General features: G+C 47.3%; 1 protein-coding gene across 2 annotated transcripts in view; it reads right to left on the reverse strand.

Annotated features, from left to right (window-relative positions):
* Positions 1-15,542, reverse strand: part of BRPF3 (bromodomain and PHD finger containing 3) — a 37,952-nt gene that overhangs the window by 4,084 nt on the left and 18,326 nt on the right. Inside the window, exons 8-12 of one of the 2 annotated variants that reach the window (XM_080664057.1) lie at positions 14,566-15,072; positions 11,414-11,507; positions 7,679-7,776; positions 4,126-4,223; positions 295-449 (exon numbers count right to left, since the gene is read on the reverse strand). In XM_080664057.1, coding sequence (XP_080520183.1) covers positions 295-449; positions 4,126-4,223; positions 7,679-7,776; positions 11,414-11,507; positions 14,566-15,072 — 952 coding nt within the window. The remainder of the gene's footprint in view (positions 1-294; positions 450-4,125; positions 4,224-7,678; positions 7,777-11,413; positions 11,508-14,565; positions 15,073-15,542) is intronic. The other variant, XM_080664058.1, reaches the window with a different exon arrangement.

Genomic DNA, 15,542 nt, shown 5'->3' on the forward strand with positions numbered 1-15,542 from the left:
TCCCTCGTCCCCACAGCTCCCCCAATGCTGTGTCCCTTGGTCCCACAGCTCTCCCCAGTAAGCCTCCTGAATCAAATTGCCATGTCAGAGTTTTCCCAGGGAATCTGCTCTCAGTTACTATTAACACTACTAATCAGTGTTGCTAGTAACACTAAGTTACTACTAACATGGCAAGTGCAGGCCAGCTGCTGGCAGGTAGCGCCTCACCTGCACCTCTGTGCATCTCTCAGCAACAGACTCTGCACAGCCCCTCAGCCTGCACCCTGTACCTTCCCAGCAGCAGCGCCAACTCACCAGGTGCGCTTGTTGTCAAAAAAGAGGACAAGGAAGAGCTTCTCTCCAGCCTCGGCCTGTTTCTGCTCTCCCAGCTTCAGCACATCCAGTGGGGGGACAGGGATGGGGACGCCATTGTGCAGGAGGCCCTCCCGGGGCATCTTGGGATCGATGATCTGGAGGTGGGAAAGGAGACAGCACTCAGCTGGGGGGTGGACGGGGTGAGCAGGGCAGCACGCCCCAGGACTAACCATCAAACCACCCCACAACCAAGCGACAGAGGTAGACTTCTTCCACGACTCTCAGTACCCCAAAATGGAGATTGACTATTTCCCCAGCTCACTGTCCTAATCCTCTGGCCCTGCCCACCCAGTCCTTCAGAAGAGGGAGAAGCTTGCTCCCCGAACTGTCAGGCCCCAGAGCTGAAACAGAAGTGACGGGAGCCCAGCCTGGGGGAGGCAAGTGAGTGGGTGCCTCTGATGTCCAGCGCAGACAGGCAGACTCCTTCCTCCCAGTGTCCCTGAGAGGAGGGGAGTGGAGGCATTTTTCCTTTAGAACCTTGCAATTCACTTCAGATGCTCAGGGCCTTCCCAGATACCCCAGCTATGAAGAGGTTCTGCCTCAGCAAGGGCCCATCCTTCGGTTCTAGCCTAACAGCCTCTGGTTACCCTCCGCCTTCTTGTCTGACTGCAACTCTCCCTGGTGTGTGGACCAGTTACATTTGTGGCACCTCCATGTAAGATAAGAGAGAAGCTGGAAGACTGAGCTTGGGTTGCTGGGAAGGGACAATGGCGTGGCTGAAACCAGGGCCACTGGGCTAATGAATCCTCAAGGCTGCATGTGGCACAAGGGCAGGGGCTCGGAGAAATGCCCGGTGATCAACAACACCATGGAGCACCGACAAAGCCACCAAAGCTCCTCATTAGTCACACGTGGCCAGCTCATTTCATCCTCGTGCTGATGCTGAGAAGTCTCGGACAGCTATTAGCTGAGAGGAAACCGCCAAGCTGCTTGAGGCCACTGCTGGGACTAAACCCAAACACCTGAACCCGCTTGGGCTTCTGCTGCCCACTGCCTCTCCTCCAGAGCAACTGGCTGGCCGTCGCAAGTGCTAAGGCCAGAGGGACTTGGAAACCTACTAAGGGAGCAGCTTTCTCCAGAGATGGAGCAATCTTAACTTCTAGCCCTGTCCCAGGACCCTCTTCTACAATAAACCGCTCTTTTAGTTACCTTTGGGTGTCGGCCAGCCTATCTACATCCCCCTTGAGACAAGCTGCTGAAAGCTGGTGCTCTGGTTAAGAGTTTACTCCAAGGAAGAACCACACCTACCATGTCCCCAGCTGTGTGGTTTGGTCAAAACCCTGTCTCCCAGCCTGTCTGTCCCTTCTGGGACTAAAGCTCAGGGTCCTAATGGGAACCAACATACAAGCCTCCTGAGCTTCCTCCATTACTCTGATGTTTCCCCTTGACTCAGCCATGCTGGTCATGGGCGGTGGGGTGGACAGTGAGGAATGTCCCTCAAGGCAAAAGCAAGGTAGGTAAGCTGCCACAGAGGAGAGCTCTGCTCCCTTCTTAAAGCAGACAGAGGCAAATGGGCCCCCAAGTAATAAAGGACGGTCCATTCACTCAAATGTTATGCAGATGTAAAATTACATGGAAATAAAGTTTGTGATAAACTTTAACATAATAAATGTGTGCATTCACTATTACAGTTATAATATATAAACAACAAACAGAAGGAACAACACAAAATGCTTACAGTTGGCATGTTAGAATGATGGGGATTTATGTGGCTTTTCTCTATTTTTCCAAAACTACTATAATTAGATACATTACTTTATAGAAAAGCAAAAACCATTACAAAAATCCTAAATTTAAAAACTGTATACCCACTATGGATGCAAGTACAGCTAATCCTTGAACACAGCTGTTAGAGACACCGACCATGTGTGCAGTTGAAAATCTGAGTATAGCTTCTGATTCCCCCAAAACTTAACTACATTTGTCTCTTGGTATCCATGGGGGATTGGTTCTAGGACCCCTGTGGTTACCGAAATCCGAGGATGGTCAAGTCCCTTATACAGTCAGCCCTCTGCATCTGCAGATGGGAACCCTGGGTCTACAGAGGGCCAGCTGTGTGTTTATTGAAAAAAAATGCAAGAGTGAGTGGACCCACACAGTTCAAACCCATGTTATTCGAAGGTCAACTGTACACATTTAGGTAAGCACAGTAGAGTATACACCAAAATAACACAGGTTGTGTTCAGGTGATTGGATTCAGGCAATGGTTGAATTTCTTTAATCACGAAAGAAAATGTATCATTAAGAAGGTAATTAGAAAGAAAAGAAAAGGATTAGTTTTAGTGGCTTTTTTTTGCAGTGACATTAAAAACAACAAAACCTGCGCAGCCTTGATCACTTCTCCAGGGACCAAGCTGGGAGTCTCAGGAACAGCAGGGCACAGAGCACTGGGAGGACAGCCCTGGGCCCAGCCTCCTCAGTGGGTGGATGACAGCATGGATTCCAACGCCTGCCACTGCTAGGGCAGTGAGGCAGGCCACCTGGGTTCCAATAGGGCTCCAGCAAGGTGTATAACCTTGGAGCTGTGGTTTCTTTGCCTGTCCAGTAAGGATCTTACCCTCCTTTAAGAGGCTGCTGGAACGAGCCACACACATGAATGAGCTCTGTGTGCACGCATGAGGTTAGTAGTGGTTCTCAAACTTGGCTACAGATCATCTGGGAAGCTTTTAAGAAATAGTCATGTCAATCTGGCCTCAGAGAGTCTAATGTAGTAGTTCTGAGATGGACCATCAGTATCTGCATTGTTTAAAAAATTCCCCTGGACGATTCTGACAAGCCCCAAAGGTTAGAAGCAGCATCTTCCTGGGCCAGATGGACATGACCTCCCCAATACATAAAGAGCTCTAAGAAATAACAATCAATTATAAAAATAGAATTTTTAGCTACTGCTGGTGGGAGTATAACCTGGAACTTTCTAAAGGGCAACCTGGCAATTTGTATCAGAATTTATATCGACTTTGCCTCAAGAAGGCACTCCTAAGAATTCCCTGTAAAGAAATAATCAGGGATGTGCACCAAGACAAAACTACAATATTTCTTGCTGGTTATTTATCATAGTGAAAAATCCAAAACAACTTAAATGAGCAATTAGGGGATGGTTAAAATAAGGTAAGTACATGCACAGGACTGAAGACAATGCAGTCATTAATATGATATTGATGAAGAGTGTTTGAAAGCATGAGACATGCAAGTGCATGGTATGCTGTTAAGAGAAAGGGAGGTAAAACAGACCATGGTCTTAGATATGCACATATCTATGCGTTGAAAAATAAAAGACTGAGTGGATATACACCAAGGTCATCTCTGAACAGATGGGACTATAGGTGGTTTTGAACTCAGTGGCTCAGAACACAGGCATCACACATTTTAAGCTCTAACTCAAATTGCAACCCTGCCACTTAATAGCTAGATGACAAGAGTAACAAATGGATCCTCAGTTTTCCCCCATAAAAATGAAAATAACCATACCTTCCTCAGTATTCCAATTAGCATGACAAATGTTTAATAAAACACCTAAGCATGATTAGCAGCTTTTAAGATTCTCTATAATGAGCACATATTAGTTTAATGCATTAGCAAATAAATCCCTAAGAGCTCTAGTCTCTGTTTTCCCAAGCTGGGAGCCTTGTTGGTTTGACCACCCAAGGCTGGAAGGCACCCTGACTCCCACCACACTCTGATGGCTTGATCCAATCAGATAAGCCCCTGGGGCAAGGCAGGGGCCAGAATCGCCCAGGGGAGGGAGGAGGATGGCATCTGGGGCAGACTCACCAAGGCAGGGTAGGAGGGATAGCCTCGGCACTTGGCCCACACCAGCTCCAGGGGCTCCAGGTCTCCACGGTCTTCAAAGGGCATCAGGAGGCTTCTGCCTGGGGGTGGGGGAGGGGAGGAGACAGTGCCCAAAGGGAACTTGGAATTTTGCACAGGAGGCCTGCGTGTGGCCTCCATTTGACTGGGGCAGCCTAGGAATAAGTCAGAAACATCCCCTCCACCCTTCCTCTTCCCTGCCCCTTCCTCGGAAGCTCTTAGACTAGATTGGGGTTGGCAAAGGGCCAAGAGTAAATACTTTAGGTTTGTGGACCACATGGTCTCTGCTGCAACTACTCAACTCTGCTTTGCAGCAAGAAAGCAGCCATAGATAATCTGTAAATGGATGAGTGTGGCTGTATCCCAATAAAACTTTATTTTTGGAACTGAAATTTGAATTTCTTGTAATTTTCACATATTACAAAATATAATTTTTTGGTGTGTTTTTCAATCACCTGAAAACATAAAAACCATTCTTAGCTCATGGGCCCTACAAAAGCAGGCAATAGGCTATACTGTGCTGACCTCTGGATAGCGCTCCTTGGAAAAATGTAACTGCTTCATTACCAGGGCCCCTGGGAGAAGAACCATCACGCAGCTTGGGCAGAGCCACAGACTGCTCCCTGGACCTCCAAGTGGAGTCCTCATGATGGAGGCTTCATGGAAAAGGACGTCTGGGACAGACTTCGCAGTAAAACCACTTGCTAAGTGAGTTCTTTCCTGACACGGCCACACCTGGCCACAGGTCACCTGGATCACAGCACTCAGCAGGGTCAAGCAGGTCTGCAGGGCCTTCCCCTGCCTACTTTTATCAAACCTCACACTGGGTGTCTCACCTGGGGCAGGCACGTCTCTTCAGTTTCCTCTGTTCTGCACCCAATGCACTAGCACACATGGATAGGCGCTTTACAAAAGCGTCTGCACACACAGAGGAGCCTCCCTCCCCCTCCCCATAACTATAACCGGGGAAACCAAGGAAAAAGGCCCAAATCTCAGAGTGGAAATTATGTTTCTAAGGAAACATTACCACCCCCACTTATGATTTTTTTAAAATGTACTACTAATAATGAGGTATTGTTTCTACCTATTGAGTCAATAGCAATAATAACAAAAAGATAACACCCAATTCCGCAGAGGCAGGCTGAGGGAACTGCAGACCAGCCAATCTTCCCAGAATGTAATTTGGTGTAAGTCTCAAGGGCCATAAGAAAATGTATGAACCATCTGCTCCAGTAAATTCCTTCCCTGGAAACTTAGTTGAAAAAAATAACTTTAAAACCAAATAAAAAGATTTTGAACAAAAATATTGGTTTACTATGTATAAACTCGGAAATAATCAAGTGTCTAACAATTGAAGGGTTAAAAAAAATTTTTTTTAAAAACATATTCATTTTTTTAAAATATATTTTTATTGATTTTTTACAGAGAGGAAGGGAGAGGGATAGAGAGTTAGAAACATCGATGAGAGAGAAACATCGATCAGCTGCCTCCTGCACACCCCCCACTGGGGATGTGCCCGCAACCAAGGTACATGCCCTTGCCCGGAATCGAACCCGGGACCCTTCAGTCCGCAGGCCGACGCTCTATCCACTGAGCCAAACCGGTTTCGGCGGGTTAAAAATTTTTTTAATCTTTTTTGTATTTTATTCTCATGCAAGGACATTTTTCCATTGATTTTTAGAGAGAGAAGAAAGTGGGAGAGAGAGAGAGAGAGAGAGAAACATTGATGTGACAGACACATCAACTGGTTGCCTCCCGCACATACCCCAACCAAGGCTGGGAGCCTGCAACCAAGGTACATGTACTTGACTGGAATTGAACCCGGGATCCTTCAGTCCTCAGGCCGATGCTCTATCCACTGAGCCAAACCAGCTAGGGCTGAAGGGTTAATTATAATGAACTGATTGAAAGATTCATTGTTCTAGTGATGAAGACATATAAAGATTATGTCGATATGAAGAAAACATTGAAAAAGGAAGAATACAGAAGAGCATATGTTTTAGGTTAGCATTTTGTTAAAAACATGTCTGAAATGCGTAAAAGGCAACACAGAAATGAAGACAACTATGCTAAGGTGATAAAACAGTGGGAGGTCAATTTCCTTCAGCGGCATTTTAATAAGTATGTGGTTTTAAAAATAAGAATATCAAAATGTCACCAGCAGAAGCACAAAGTACATGCCAATCCTCTCCTAATTTTGTATCTAGATGTGAGCCGTGCCTCCTGGGTGCTGACAGTCGGACAGTAATGAAACACGCAGGCTTGCATTCATCAACATGTACAAAAAAAACAGGGATGCCAAGGGAAGATAACGCGGTTGGGAAAAGGAAGAGAAGAGAAGCCCTGCAGCCTGATGGAAGCTTTAAGGACAAGCATCCAGAGAGTACACACCTGCCACAGGTGGGCTGGACAGGTGCTCAGAGAATAGCCCGCTCTGCATCTGCTCATCCTGAGCAGCACCCAGGCCTCTCCTCTGGCCCGCCCTGCCCTTTATTCCCTCAGTCTAAGGAGAAAAGACCCACGCATTTCACTATTTGGACCAGCTGCAGTGTGTGTCATGAGGAGAAGGCTGGAAGCACTGGATCACATGAAATGACAGGTCACGTGTGTGATTCAGGGATACAGGCTATCACAGATGATTTCAGGGAGGAAAGACAGGCAGTATTTACTGAGATTACAAATGCACACTTCCTTCAACACCGCCACTCCTCTTCTATAGATACACCCCCCACAAATACAAAATGATCCATGTACAAGTTATTCACTGCAACACTGATTATAGCACATCAGTGAGAACAATCGAAATGTGCATCTGTAGAGGGCTGGCTAAGTAAATGATGCACTCCTATATAATGGGACATTAGGCAGATGATGAAAACCACAGAAGGATCTCTAAAGATATATTATTAACTGAAAAGAAAAAAGCATGGTTTAGAGCAGGGGTAGGAAAACTTCTTTCTGCCAAGGGCCACTTGGATATTTAAGACATCATTCGCAGGCCATACAAAATTACCAACTTACAAATTAGCCTGCTATATTTGGTCGAACATTTAATTAGTTCCCCCCTAATGCCTTGGCAGGCCCAGACCAAATGATTGCGGGCCTTATACGGCCTGCGGGCCCAACGGTCCCCACCCCTGGTTTAGAGGGGCACATGTAGAGCAGGCTTCTCTAGTCACTCTCCTACATGTACACCGGAGTTTTGGCTTGTGTGTTTAAGGGTTACATCTGGAAAGACAAAAGAAACTGCCAACAGTGGTTGTCCTCGGGAGGGGAGCACTGGTTTTTCATTACACACCCTTTTATACCTTTCTGATTTTTGTTACTATAGGCATATATTACCAATTCAAATTTAAGATGAATTGGGGGAAAAATAAAAATCATTATGAATGACCTGGGAAGGAAGACCCTGCCCAGTGCCCAAGGATTTCAAAGAGTTCACAGTCTAGCCAGACAGAGCTGGTTCTCTGGAAAGCCTGTCCCCACCCCCCAAATCCATCTGTACATTGCTCCTCACCTGAGCCACTGTAGTCAGAGTCTCCGTTCACACTTTCCAGGAAGGGCACTCGAGACAAGGCTGGCTTCCCACGGCTGCGTTTGGGGGGCACCAGACCACTGCATACAGAGCAGGGAGGGAAGGAGAAGAAAGGAGCAATTCAATGACTAACACCCCCACTCCTGCTCCCTAATGGCTGACAGGATTGGAGCTGCATAAACCCTGCAAGGAGAATAGTTTCTCACCTTCCCCTAAAAACTCACACTAAGCCATGATACATTTCAGAAGGTTCCCATGAGGCTTGGAGGAACCATTTCCTTCATGTGAAAGGACTGAACCTGGCAAGACATGCCCGCTCCCCACTCCTTGTTTGGGCCCTTGGACTTCATCCAGAGCAAAGCTCATCCCAGGCAACTTGAGTAAGGCCCATCTCACATCTGCCCAGAATTCTTTGCTCTGTGGCTCATATTGCTTGTTCTTTAGAAATCAATTTACTTTTTAGAGGTATAAAAATCTGCCTCTTTCCCAAATTTTTTATAAAGGACTTATTCTACTTCTTTAATTAGAAAAGACATTTTTAAATTGGGAAAAATTCCACTTCTCACTGTCACTTTATGTGTGTGAGTTTTTCTTAGACAAAGATGGATTTTTTTTAACATGGCTACTGTAAGGAGATAAAAAAATTAGACAAAGACTAAAGGTAATAAGCAAAAATGAGAACAGTAATACCAGAGTAATGGTATAACTTGAACTCACAGAGGCATCAGTATTTTTAAGTAGCTCCCAATGTAATTCTAATGCACAAACATAGTTGGGAGACTCTGGTAAAAATAATGTGACTAGGGCTTTCTTTCCATCCAAACTTTAAAAAATATTACCACTATATAATTTTTTCAACTAAAAAAGTGCTTAAAAGACAGGCCAACAATTTGCAGAAGAACAGAAATGCTAATTAAGAGACCTCTGGTGGGACAAGAGGCGGCCAGGGTTAGGACTGGCTGCGAGCAGGTGCTCCTGGTTTATCGAATCGTACTGTCTTTATTATGTCTAATACAGAACACCTGCACAACCAGAACTCAATGAATCATAATCCTTCAGTAAGTAGTAGGTTGGGAGTTTTTTTTCCTGCTAGTCAAAATGAAGGCATGTTTAGAAAAACACAAAGAACACCCAATTCACATTTAGGCTTCAGTTCCCACTCACCCTACAAAAATCTGTCAGAGCCTAGAGACTCTGAGGCCTTATAAAATAGAAGGTACTAGTAGTTTTATTAGGAAAGCCTCTCCAAGTTCACATCACAGATCTGAGAAGACATCTTCAAATACAACAGAAGAGGGCCCAGCAAAGTGATTAAGAGATTAAACTGGGGAGCCAGACTTCCTGGGTTCAGAACCCAGCTCTTTACTCAATAGTTCTGTGACCTTGAGCAAGTTACTCAACCTCTTTGATGCTCGTGTCCCCCATGTGTTGCTGTGAGGACTTAATGGATTAATACACAGAAAGCACTCAGGAAGTGCACATACAGCACATACCAAACACTCAATAAGTGGCAGTTCTATAACATTATATGAAGGGCAGTAAATTTTAATGTCTCACTTTAAATATTATAAACTACTAATGTACTATCAAATGATGAACTCTGAGAAGGATAAGCTCAAAGAAAATGGATACAACACCAAAACTAGGTCTGTATTTTCCTGTTTTATAGGAAAAAACACAAGTGTGCCCTAGCTGGGCAGCTCAGTTGGTTAGAGTTTCGTCCAGATACACCAAGGTTGCAGGTTCGATCCCCAGTCAGGACACATACAAGAAGCAACCAATGAATGCATAAATAAGCGGAACAAATCAATGTTTCTCTCTCTCTCTTTGTCTCTCTCTCTCCCCCAACCCTTTCCTCCCTCTCCCCCTGCTACCTCTTTCAAATCAATAAATAAAATTTTAAAAAAGGAAAAGAAAAAAGCACAAGTGACTTGACCATCACCTGCATTTCAGCCTCTCTCCGTTACCCAGGCCTAAGCAGACAACCCAACCTATAATTACTCTGTCTCCTGGTTTAACATTCAACTCTGCCCTTCAGAAGATAAGCTCCATGAGAGCAGACACCTTATCAGTGCCTAGTATAGTTTCTGGCTCATAGTAGGTGCTCAATTAATAATTGAAGGACTGACCCATAGAAAGATGGTGCAGCCCTAACCTGCTCAGAAAATCATTAGGACAGAAAAACCAAGGGGCACATGGGGGGTGGGGTGGAATTGGTGACCAGAAGTTCTTTCTAATTCTGGGATTATATGATTATCAAGTTAATGATTGTCCTTTATGTACTTATCACCATAGCATAGAAAAAAAATTAAGAAAAAACCCTGGCAGCCAGAGCCCCTGAATCTCGTTTTAAACCTTGAAATTCCACTGAGTTAAAGAGGAAATGCCTTCCAAGGGCATGTTTTCCCTGTTGAGGAGGGCCCCAGACAGACCAGAAGCACTTGCTGGAGGGCTGCACAAGGCAAGCACACGAGCCTGGCCTGGCTTGCTTCTTGTCCAGAGCTTGGAAGAGTGCCCTTCACAGAGGGAAGAGCCCAACACACCTTCGACCTTTAGTTAAGGTGTAGGAAGGGACACTCTTACCCCACCCGCAATGAACTGGGTTTCCAGGCACTATATCTTTGAAGGGAGTCAGGAACTCCACCCCAGGCCCAGACTAGAAGCATCTTAGAAAAGCCTGAAATCACTGCTTCTTCTCTGATAACTGTGTTCTTTCCCATCTACTCCCCTATATCTGTAGAGGGCAGCATGGGAGGGAGTAAGAAAGGGAAACTCTGAGGTTTGGTGGGGAGGGAAACCTCAAAGGAGCCACTGAAAGCTGGGCCCTGCAACAGCGGGAACGGGTCTAGGCCCAAGGGGTATGAGGGCTTCCCATGGACCCACCAGAAGCCCAGGAGCCAGGTTAGAACAAGCACCTAACAGAATGCACACCCAACCTGCCTTGGAGGTGCTTCAAGCACAGACACACAGTCTTCTGGTGCTCATTCCCAGGACCATCTCCCCTGCTCTGAACGCAGAATCCATTTAGCAGCCACACGGAGGGACCATGAGGTCAACCTTTGTGGCACTGAGGGTCGCCCATTTCCAAGAGTCCCACACTCCCTGGTTTCTTGTACAGCTCACAAGACAGAGCAGGGGTTCAAGGAACTCCTGCATGTGGAAGAAACATTAAGGCTCTGGTATCAGAAATCCTCCCTTCAGGTAAAAGAATGGGAAAAGAAACTCACCCCCCAGCTCAACGAAGAGCTGGGACCTTTGGCTAATAAAAGGCAATTTCAAATCTCCTATCAGCTCATTTCTTATCCCTAAACCACACCTCTAAAGGAGCCATAGCTATGATGACCCAAAAGGCACAGGGTGAACCCTTGTCTGTAATGAGCTGGGTTATCTGAGTGGGTTGGGGAACAGGTGGAGGACTGGCTCAAATATTAACTTCTCTAGGCAATAGACATATGGCTGGCCCGCTTTCTAGAGCCCAACTCAGCTCCATAAACCCTGTAAAGCATCAGCATCACCACTCCCCTCCTAGTCAGATCAGGCCTGAGAGTCAAGGGTCATGCTGTTTTCTTGGAGCTCCCACAGTTACAGACCAGAGGCCTCAGGAAACAGCAGGGGTGGGGGAAGAAAACATCTGAGATAAGCAGAAAGAGGTTCAAGCTGTAGCCGAACGGAGAATAAAGGGAGAGGTGGTGAAACTTTGGGAACAAGTGTTCTTACCTGCAAGCTTCAAATGCCAGTCCACCACTGAGACCCAAACTACATTCCGAGTCAGACCCGCTTTCCGTGTGTTTTCCGAAGCCATTGGTTACGCCTGCCAAGGACACACAGAGTGAGCCTGAGTGCAGCACCCGCCCCCGCCCCGGGCCTGGCTGCAGCACGGCCACCACAGGAGGGCTCAGCGAGGAGGGGTGGAGAATGACTGTGCCCACCCCTGTGGAAAATGGTCTTGGGTGGTAGAATCTGATATAGATTTGGGGGAAATGTTGGCGGGGACAATGAGCAGACGCTGCATTTTCTCTCCCTTCCTCTGGTTTTACTGTAAGGAAAACACAGCTCACTCCAGTTATTGTCATCTGGCTACAAAGGGAAACACCAAGACTTCCCCACTCGGGCTGGCTTACAAGTCCCTGGATCTGCTTCCCATTTCAAGCCTCGATTATCAGGGAGTCTCCTCTGCCTCTTGGGGAGCCCACCCGCCTGGCCTCTTCAGATAAACACTCTTATCCACCACACAGCTGGCAACAGCTAGCTTCATTCTTTTGGGATGGTGTCAGGGAGGTTGGGCAGGATAAGGGCTGTGTAACCACGCCTGGAGATATCTAGCAGGGCCTGTCAGACTTGAGGATGGGGGACTTTTCCGCAGAACTAAAGCAGACCAGCCCTTCCTGGGACAGGGAGTCAGCATTCCCTGGGTTCTAGACTAGGCTCTTAAGTACAGGCCCCTTTCTTCTTTAAGCCTTGGCCTCCTCTTCTGTGAAGATATGTTCTCACTCACGGAGGATGCTATTAAGTATGAATGAGAGGAGGTCTGTTTACAGCAGGCAGCCCTTTGGAGGCAGATGAAGACTACCTGCTCATCTCAGGGACATGACTCTCATTGGCTGTGAAGGCTCCAACTCTCCTCTGTCTCCCCAATTCTTAACCACAATCCAGAGTGCTGCAAGTCAGAGCGCTAAGTCAAGAGCTCTAAGTCACCTTGGCCAGAAAACTGTGAGGCAAGTCACACCTGGCAGAGCAGGTGTCTGAGCCAAGATATCTGGACACTGACCTAGCGCTGCCTCTAACACTGTGTCCTCAATTTAAGTCACTAAGCCAGCTGTGCTACTTAGGTGCCTCATCTGTAAAGGACCAACACCTGTTTTTGTGAGGGTCAAAGAAGGATGTGCAGAAGCATTCCTGAGCACAGGACAGCCGGACTAGAGGAGAACAGACTAGCGGAAACCCCAGCAGTGGGCCCTCTCGGCTTGGGTGAGCCTGATGTCCGCCTTCCCAGTAGCAGGATTTGTAATTTTTAGAGCAGTGTTCTCAGTGTTGCTTGGCTGTGCCTGACGTGGCTGAGAGGATGACAGCGGTAACTGCTACCATCTACTGCTACATGCCAAGTGCCTCATACAGACTATTTCCCATCCTTAGAGGCCTGCAAAGCAGGTGTCACTAGCCCCCAATTAGAAATAAGGAAACGGCCTGTTCAATTTGCCCCAGCTAATTACTTTGATGCACAGCTGGTAAGAAGATGAAATTTGAATGCAGGTCTGCCTAACTGCAGGCCTCAAGCTCTTGACTATACCAACCTACTCACCTAATACAGAGAAGCTTGGGCCAGATGGGAAGGGGAGGTATTACTGGTAACAAAATGATAGGAAGGAAGAGAGAAAAGCAGAAAAGGCATGTGCTGGCCATACATCCCAAAGCCACCACATAAAAGGACATGAGAGGGACATGAGGAGCAACAACCAAGAGCAGGCCCCTCCCCACGCAGCAAGCTGACCTTCCATATCCCACCGAGACTCAACTACTCTGTCTGCCAATGTGGGCCCTGCACATTCCTGCCCACCTCACCATCCAGCCTTGGCTCCGGAATTTCCGAAAGCCCCTCTCCAAACTGTCCCTCTCAGAGACTGTCCTTGTTTCCATACACACGTTGGCCTGACCCCTTTGTCCCGTCTACTCCTTTCAATTCTGCCCTCAGCCCTTAGAGACAACTCAGGGATCAACTCTTCATGCAACTTTCCCTACTCCTCCAGCTCATGGTCCCTGAACACCTCCAGCAGTGCTACCTGTCACTTGACATATAACCACCTACTGTCCAGCACTGTGGCACCTCTGCACCCCAAGAGGCCATCTAGCCTCCCCACTAGCCTATGAACCCTTCTGGAGCTGGAACTAGCCTAATTACCTGCCCCTCCCCGAAGCCAGCTGGTGCTGGACATGTAGTAAGGATTCTTTAGTGACTGAGCCCCCATTACCCACTTCTGAGACGCATTTCTACCACCCCTGAGTCACTCTCCTACCGCCACATTGGTTCCCTCGCTGTTCCTCAGACATGCAGGCACATTCCCACCCAGGGCCTGTGCACCTGCTAGTCTATCTCTGTCTTTTTGGAATGTTCTTCTCCCAGATTCCCAAACAGCTCACACCTTCAGATCTTTAGTCAAATGTCACCTCCTTGGAAGGCCTCTCCTGGCCACTCTCTAATACCACCCCAGCATCCCTAATGCCCCTTCCCTGTTTTTTCTCCATAACTTCTAATATGAGATACAATCCACTCACTTGCCTTTAATATATCTTCCCTCCAAGGGGGGAGACTTTTGCCCCAGTACCTAGAAGAATGCCTGATATAAATATCTGATGAATGAATGAACTAAAATGAAGACAGGACCTATTTTACCAAGTACAGCTTTGCATCCCCATCAGGGCCAAAGAGAGCCCCAGACACAGGCTAGCCCAGTGGTCGGCAAACTCATTAGTCAACAGAGCCAAGTATCAACAGTACAACGATTGAAATTTCTTTTGAGAGCCAAATTTTTTAAACTTAAACTTCTTCTAACTCCACTTCTTCAAAATAGACTCGCCCAGGACGTGGTATTTTGTGGAAGAGCCACACTCAAGGGGCCAAAGAGCCACATGTGGTTCGCGAGCCGCAGTCTGCTGACCACTGGGCTAGCCCTCTCAAAATACTTGCTCAAAGCCTATTTCCCAGGCCTCTACTCATCACGTGCCAGGCCCAACTGTGAACCGGGGAGTCCTCAATGCTACTACTGGCATCCACAGGAGCTATTAGGGAGGTGGACGACTGGGGAAGTTGTTGGCTGGCAAGGCAAAGCAGAGAAGCAGGGGAAAAGTAGCGAGAGAAGTCACAGGCAGATCACCTGTTTCTTCCTCCTGCTGGGAGGACCTCTCCCCATCACTCTCACTACAGCTCCTGCTCCTTGGCCGCTTCCGGGAGTGCTGCTCATCCTCGATGCTGCCAGGAGAGGCAGGAGAGCCTGCTGCACCATGGTCCTCACCATTCTCCAGGGCCCCATCTGGGCTCCTCTGCAGCTTAACCCCATTCTTGGCCTTCTTAAAGAGGACTGAGGTACGGCGGCCCACACTACTGAGCGGGCCACCGTCAGGGTCATCAGAGGCCATGAGGGACAGTCTGTTGATGCCACCATCACTGAGCAGGTGTTGAAACGGTTCGTTCCCTAGCTGCAGAGGTGATTTTCGCAAAAGCTCATCTTCTTCCACCTTTCTGGGTTTTAGGTATCGGCTTGGAGGTTTGTTGTCACTGATGGGTTTTAGAGTGGGGGGATCTGGAGGGGATTCTTGCTCAGACAAGGAAGGTGCAGGCCCAGTGGGCTCCAGGGTTGGTGGGGGAGGCAGTTTGGAGTCATCTGTTAGAGAAAAAGAGAACCTGCTTGAACATTTTAGAAAAAGTCTGCCCCTATGGGTCAGCTAATGACACTGATAACCAAGAACCAAAGGCACTAGCTGTTACAGGCTTGAGAAGCATCCCAGGTCTCAGTGTGAGGTGAAGAGAAGGTAGGACTAAGTTTTCTTAAAACTAGTTGTCCTCAACCCTGGCCATGAATTAGGATCACCTAGGATTGTGGTCGGCAAACTGCGGCTTGCGAGCCACATGTGGCTCTTTGGCCCCTTGAGTGTGGCTCTTCCACAAAATACCACGGCCTGGGCGAGTCTATTTTGAAGAAGTGGTGTTAGAAGTTTAAGTTTAAAAAATGTGGCTCTCAAAAGAAATTTCAATCGTTGTACTGTTGATATTTGGCTCTGTTGACTAACGAGTTTGCCGACCACTGAGGAAGTTTCTTAAAAATTTCAATGTCCAAGTCCTATTCCAGACCAC

This window comes from Plecotus auritus (assembly GCF_963455305.1).
Source record: "Plecotus auritus genome assembly, chromosome: 4".
Classification (NCBI taxonomy): Eukaryota; Metazoa; Chordata; class Mammalia; order Chiroptera; family Vespertilionidae; genus Plecotus; species Plecotus auritus.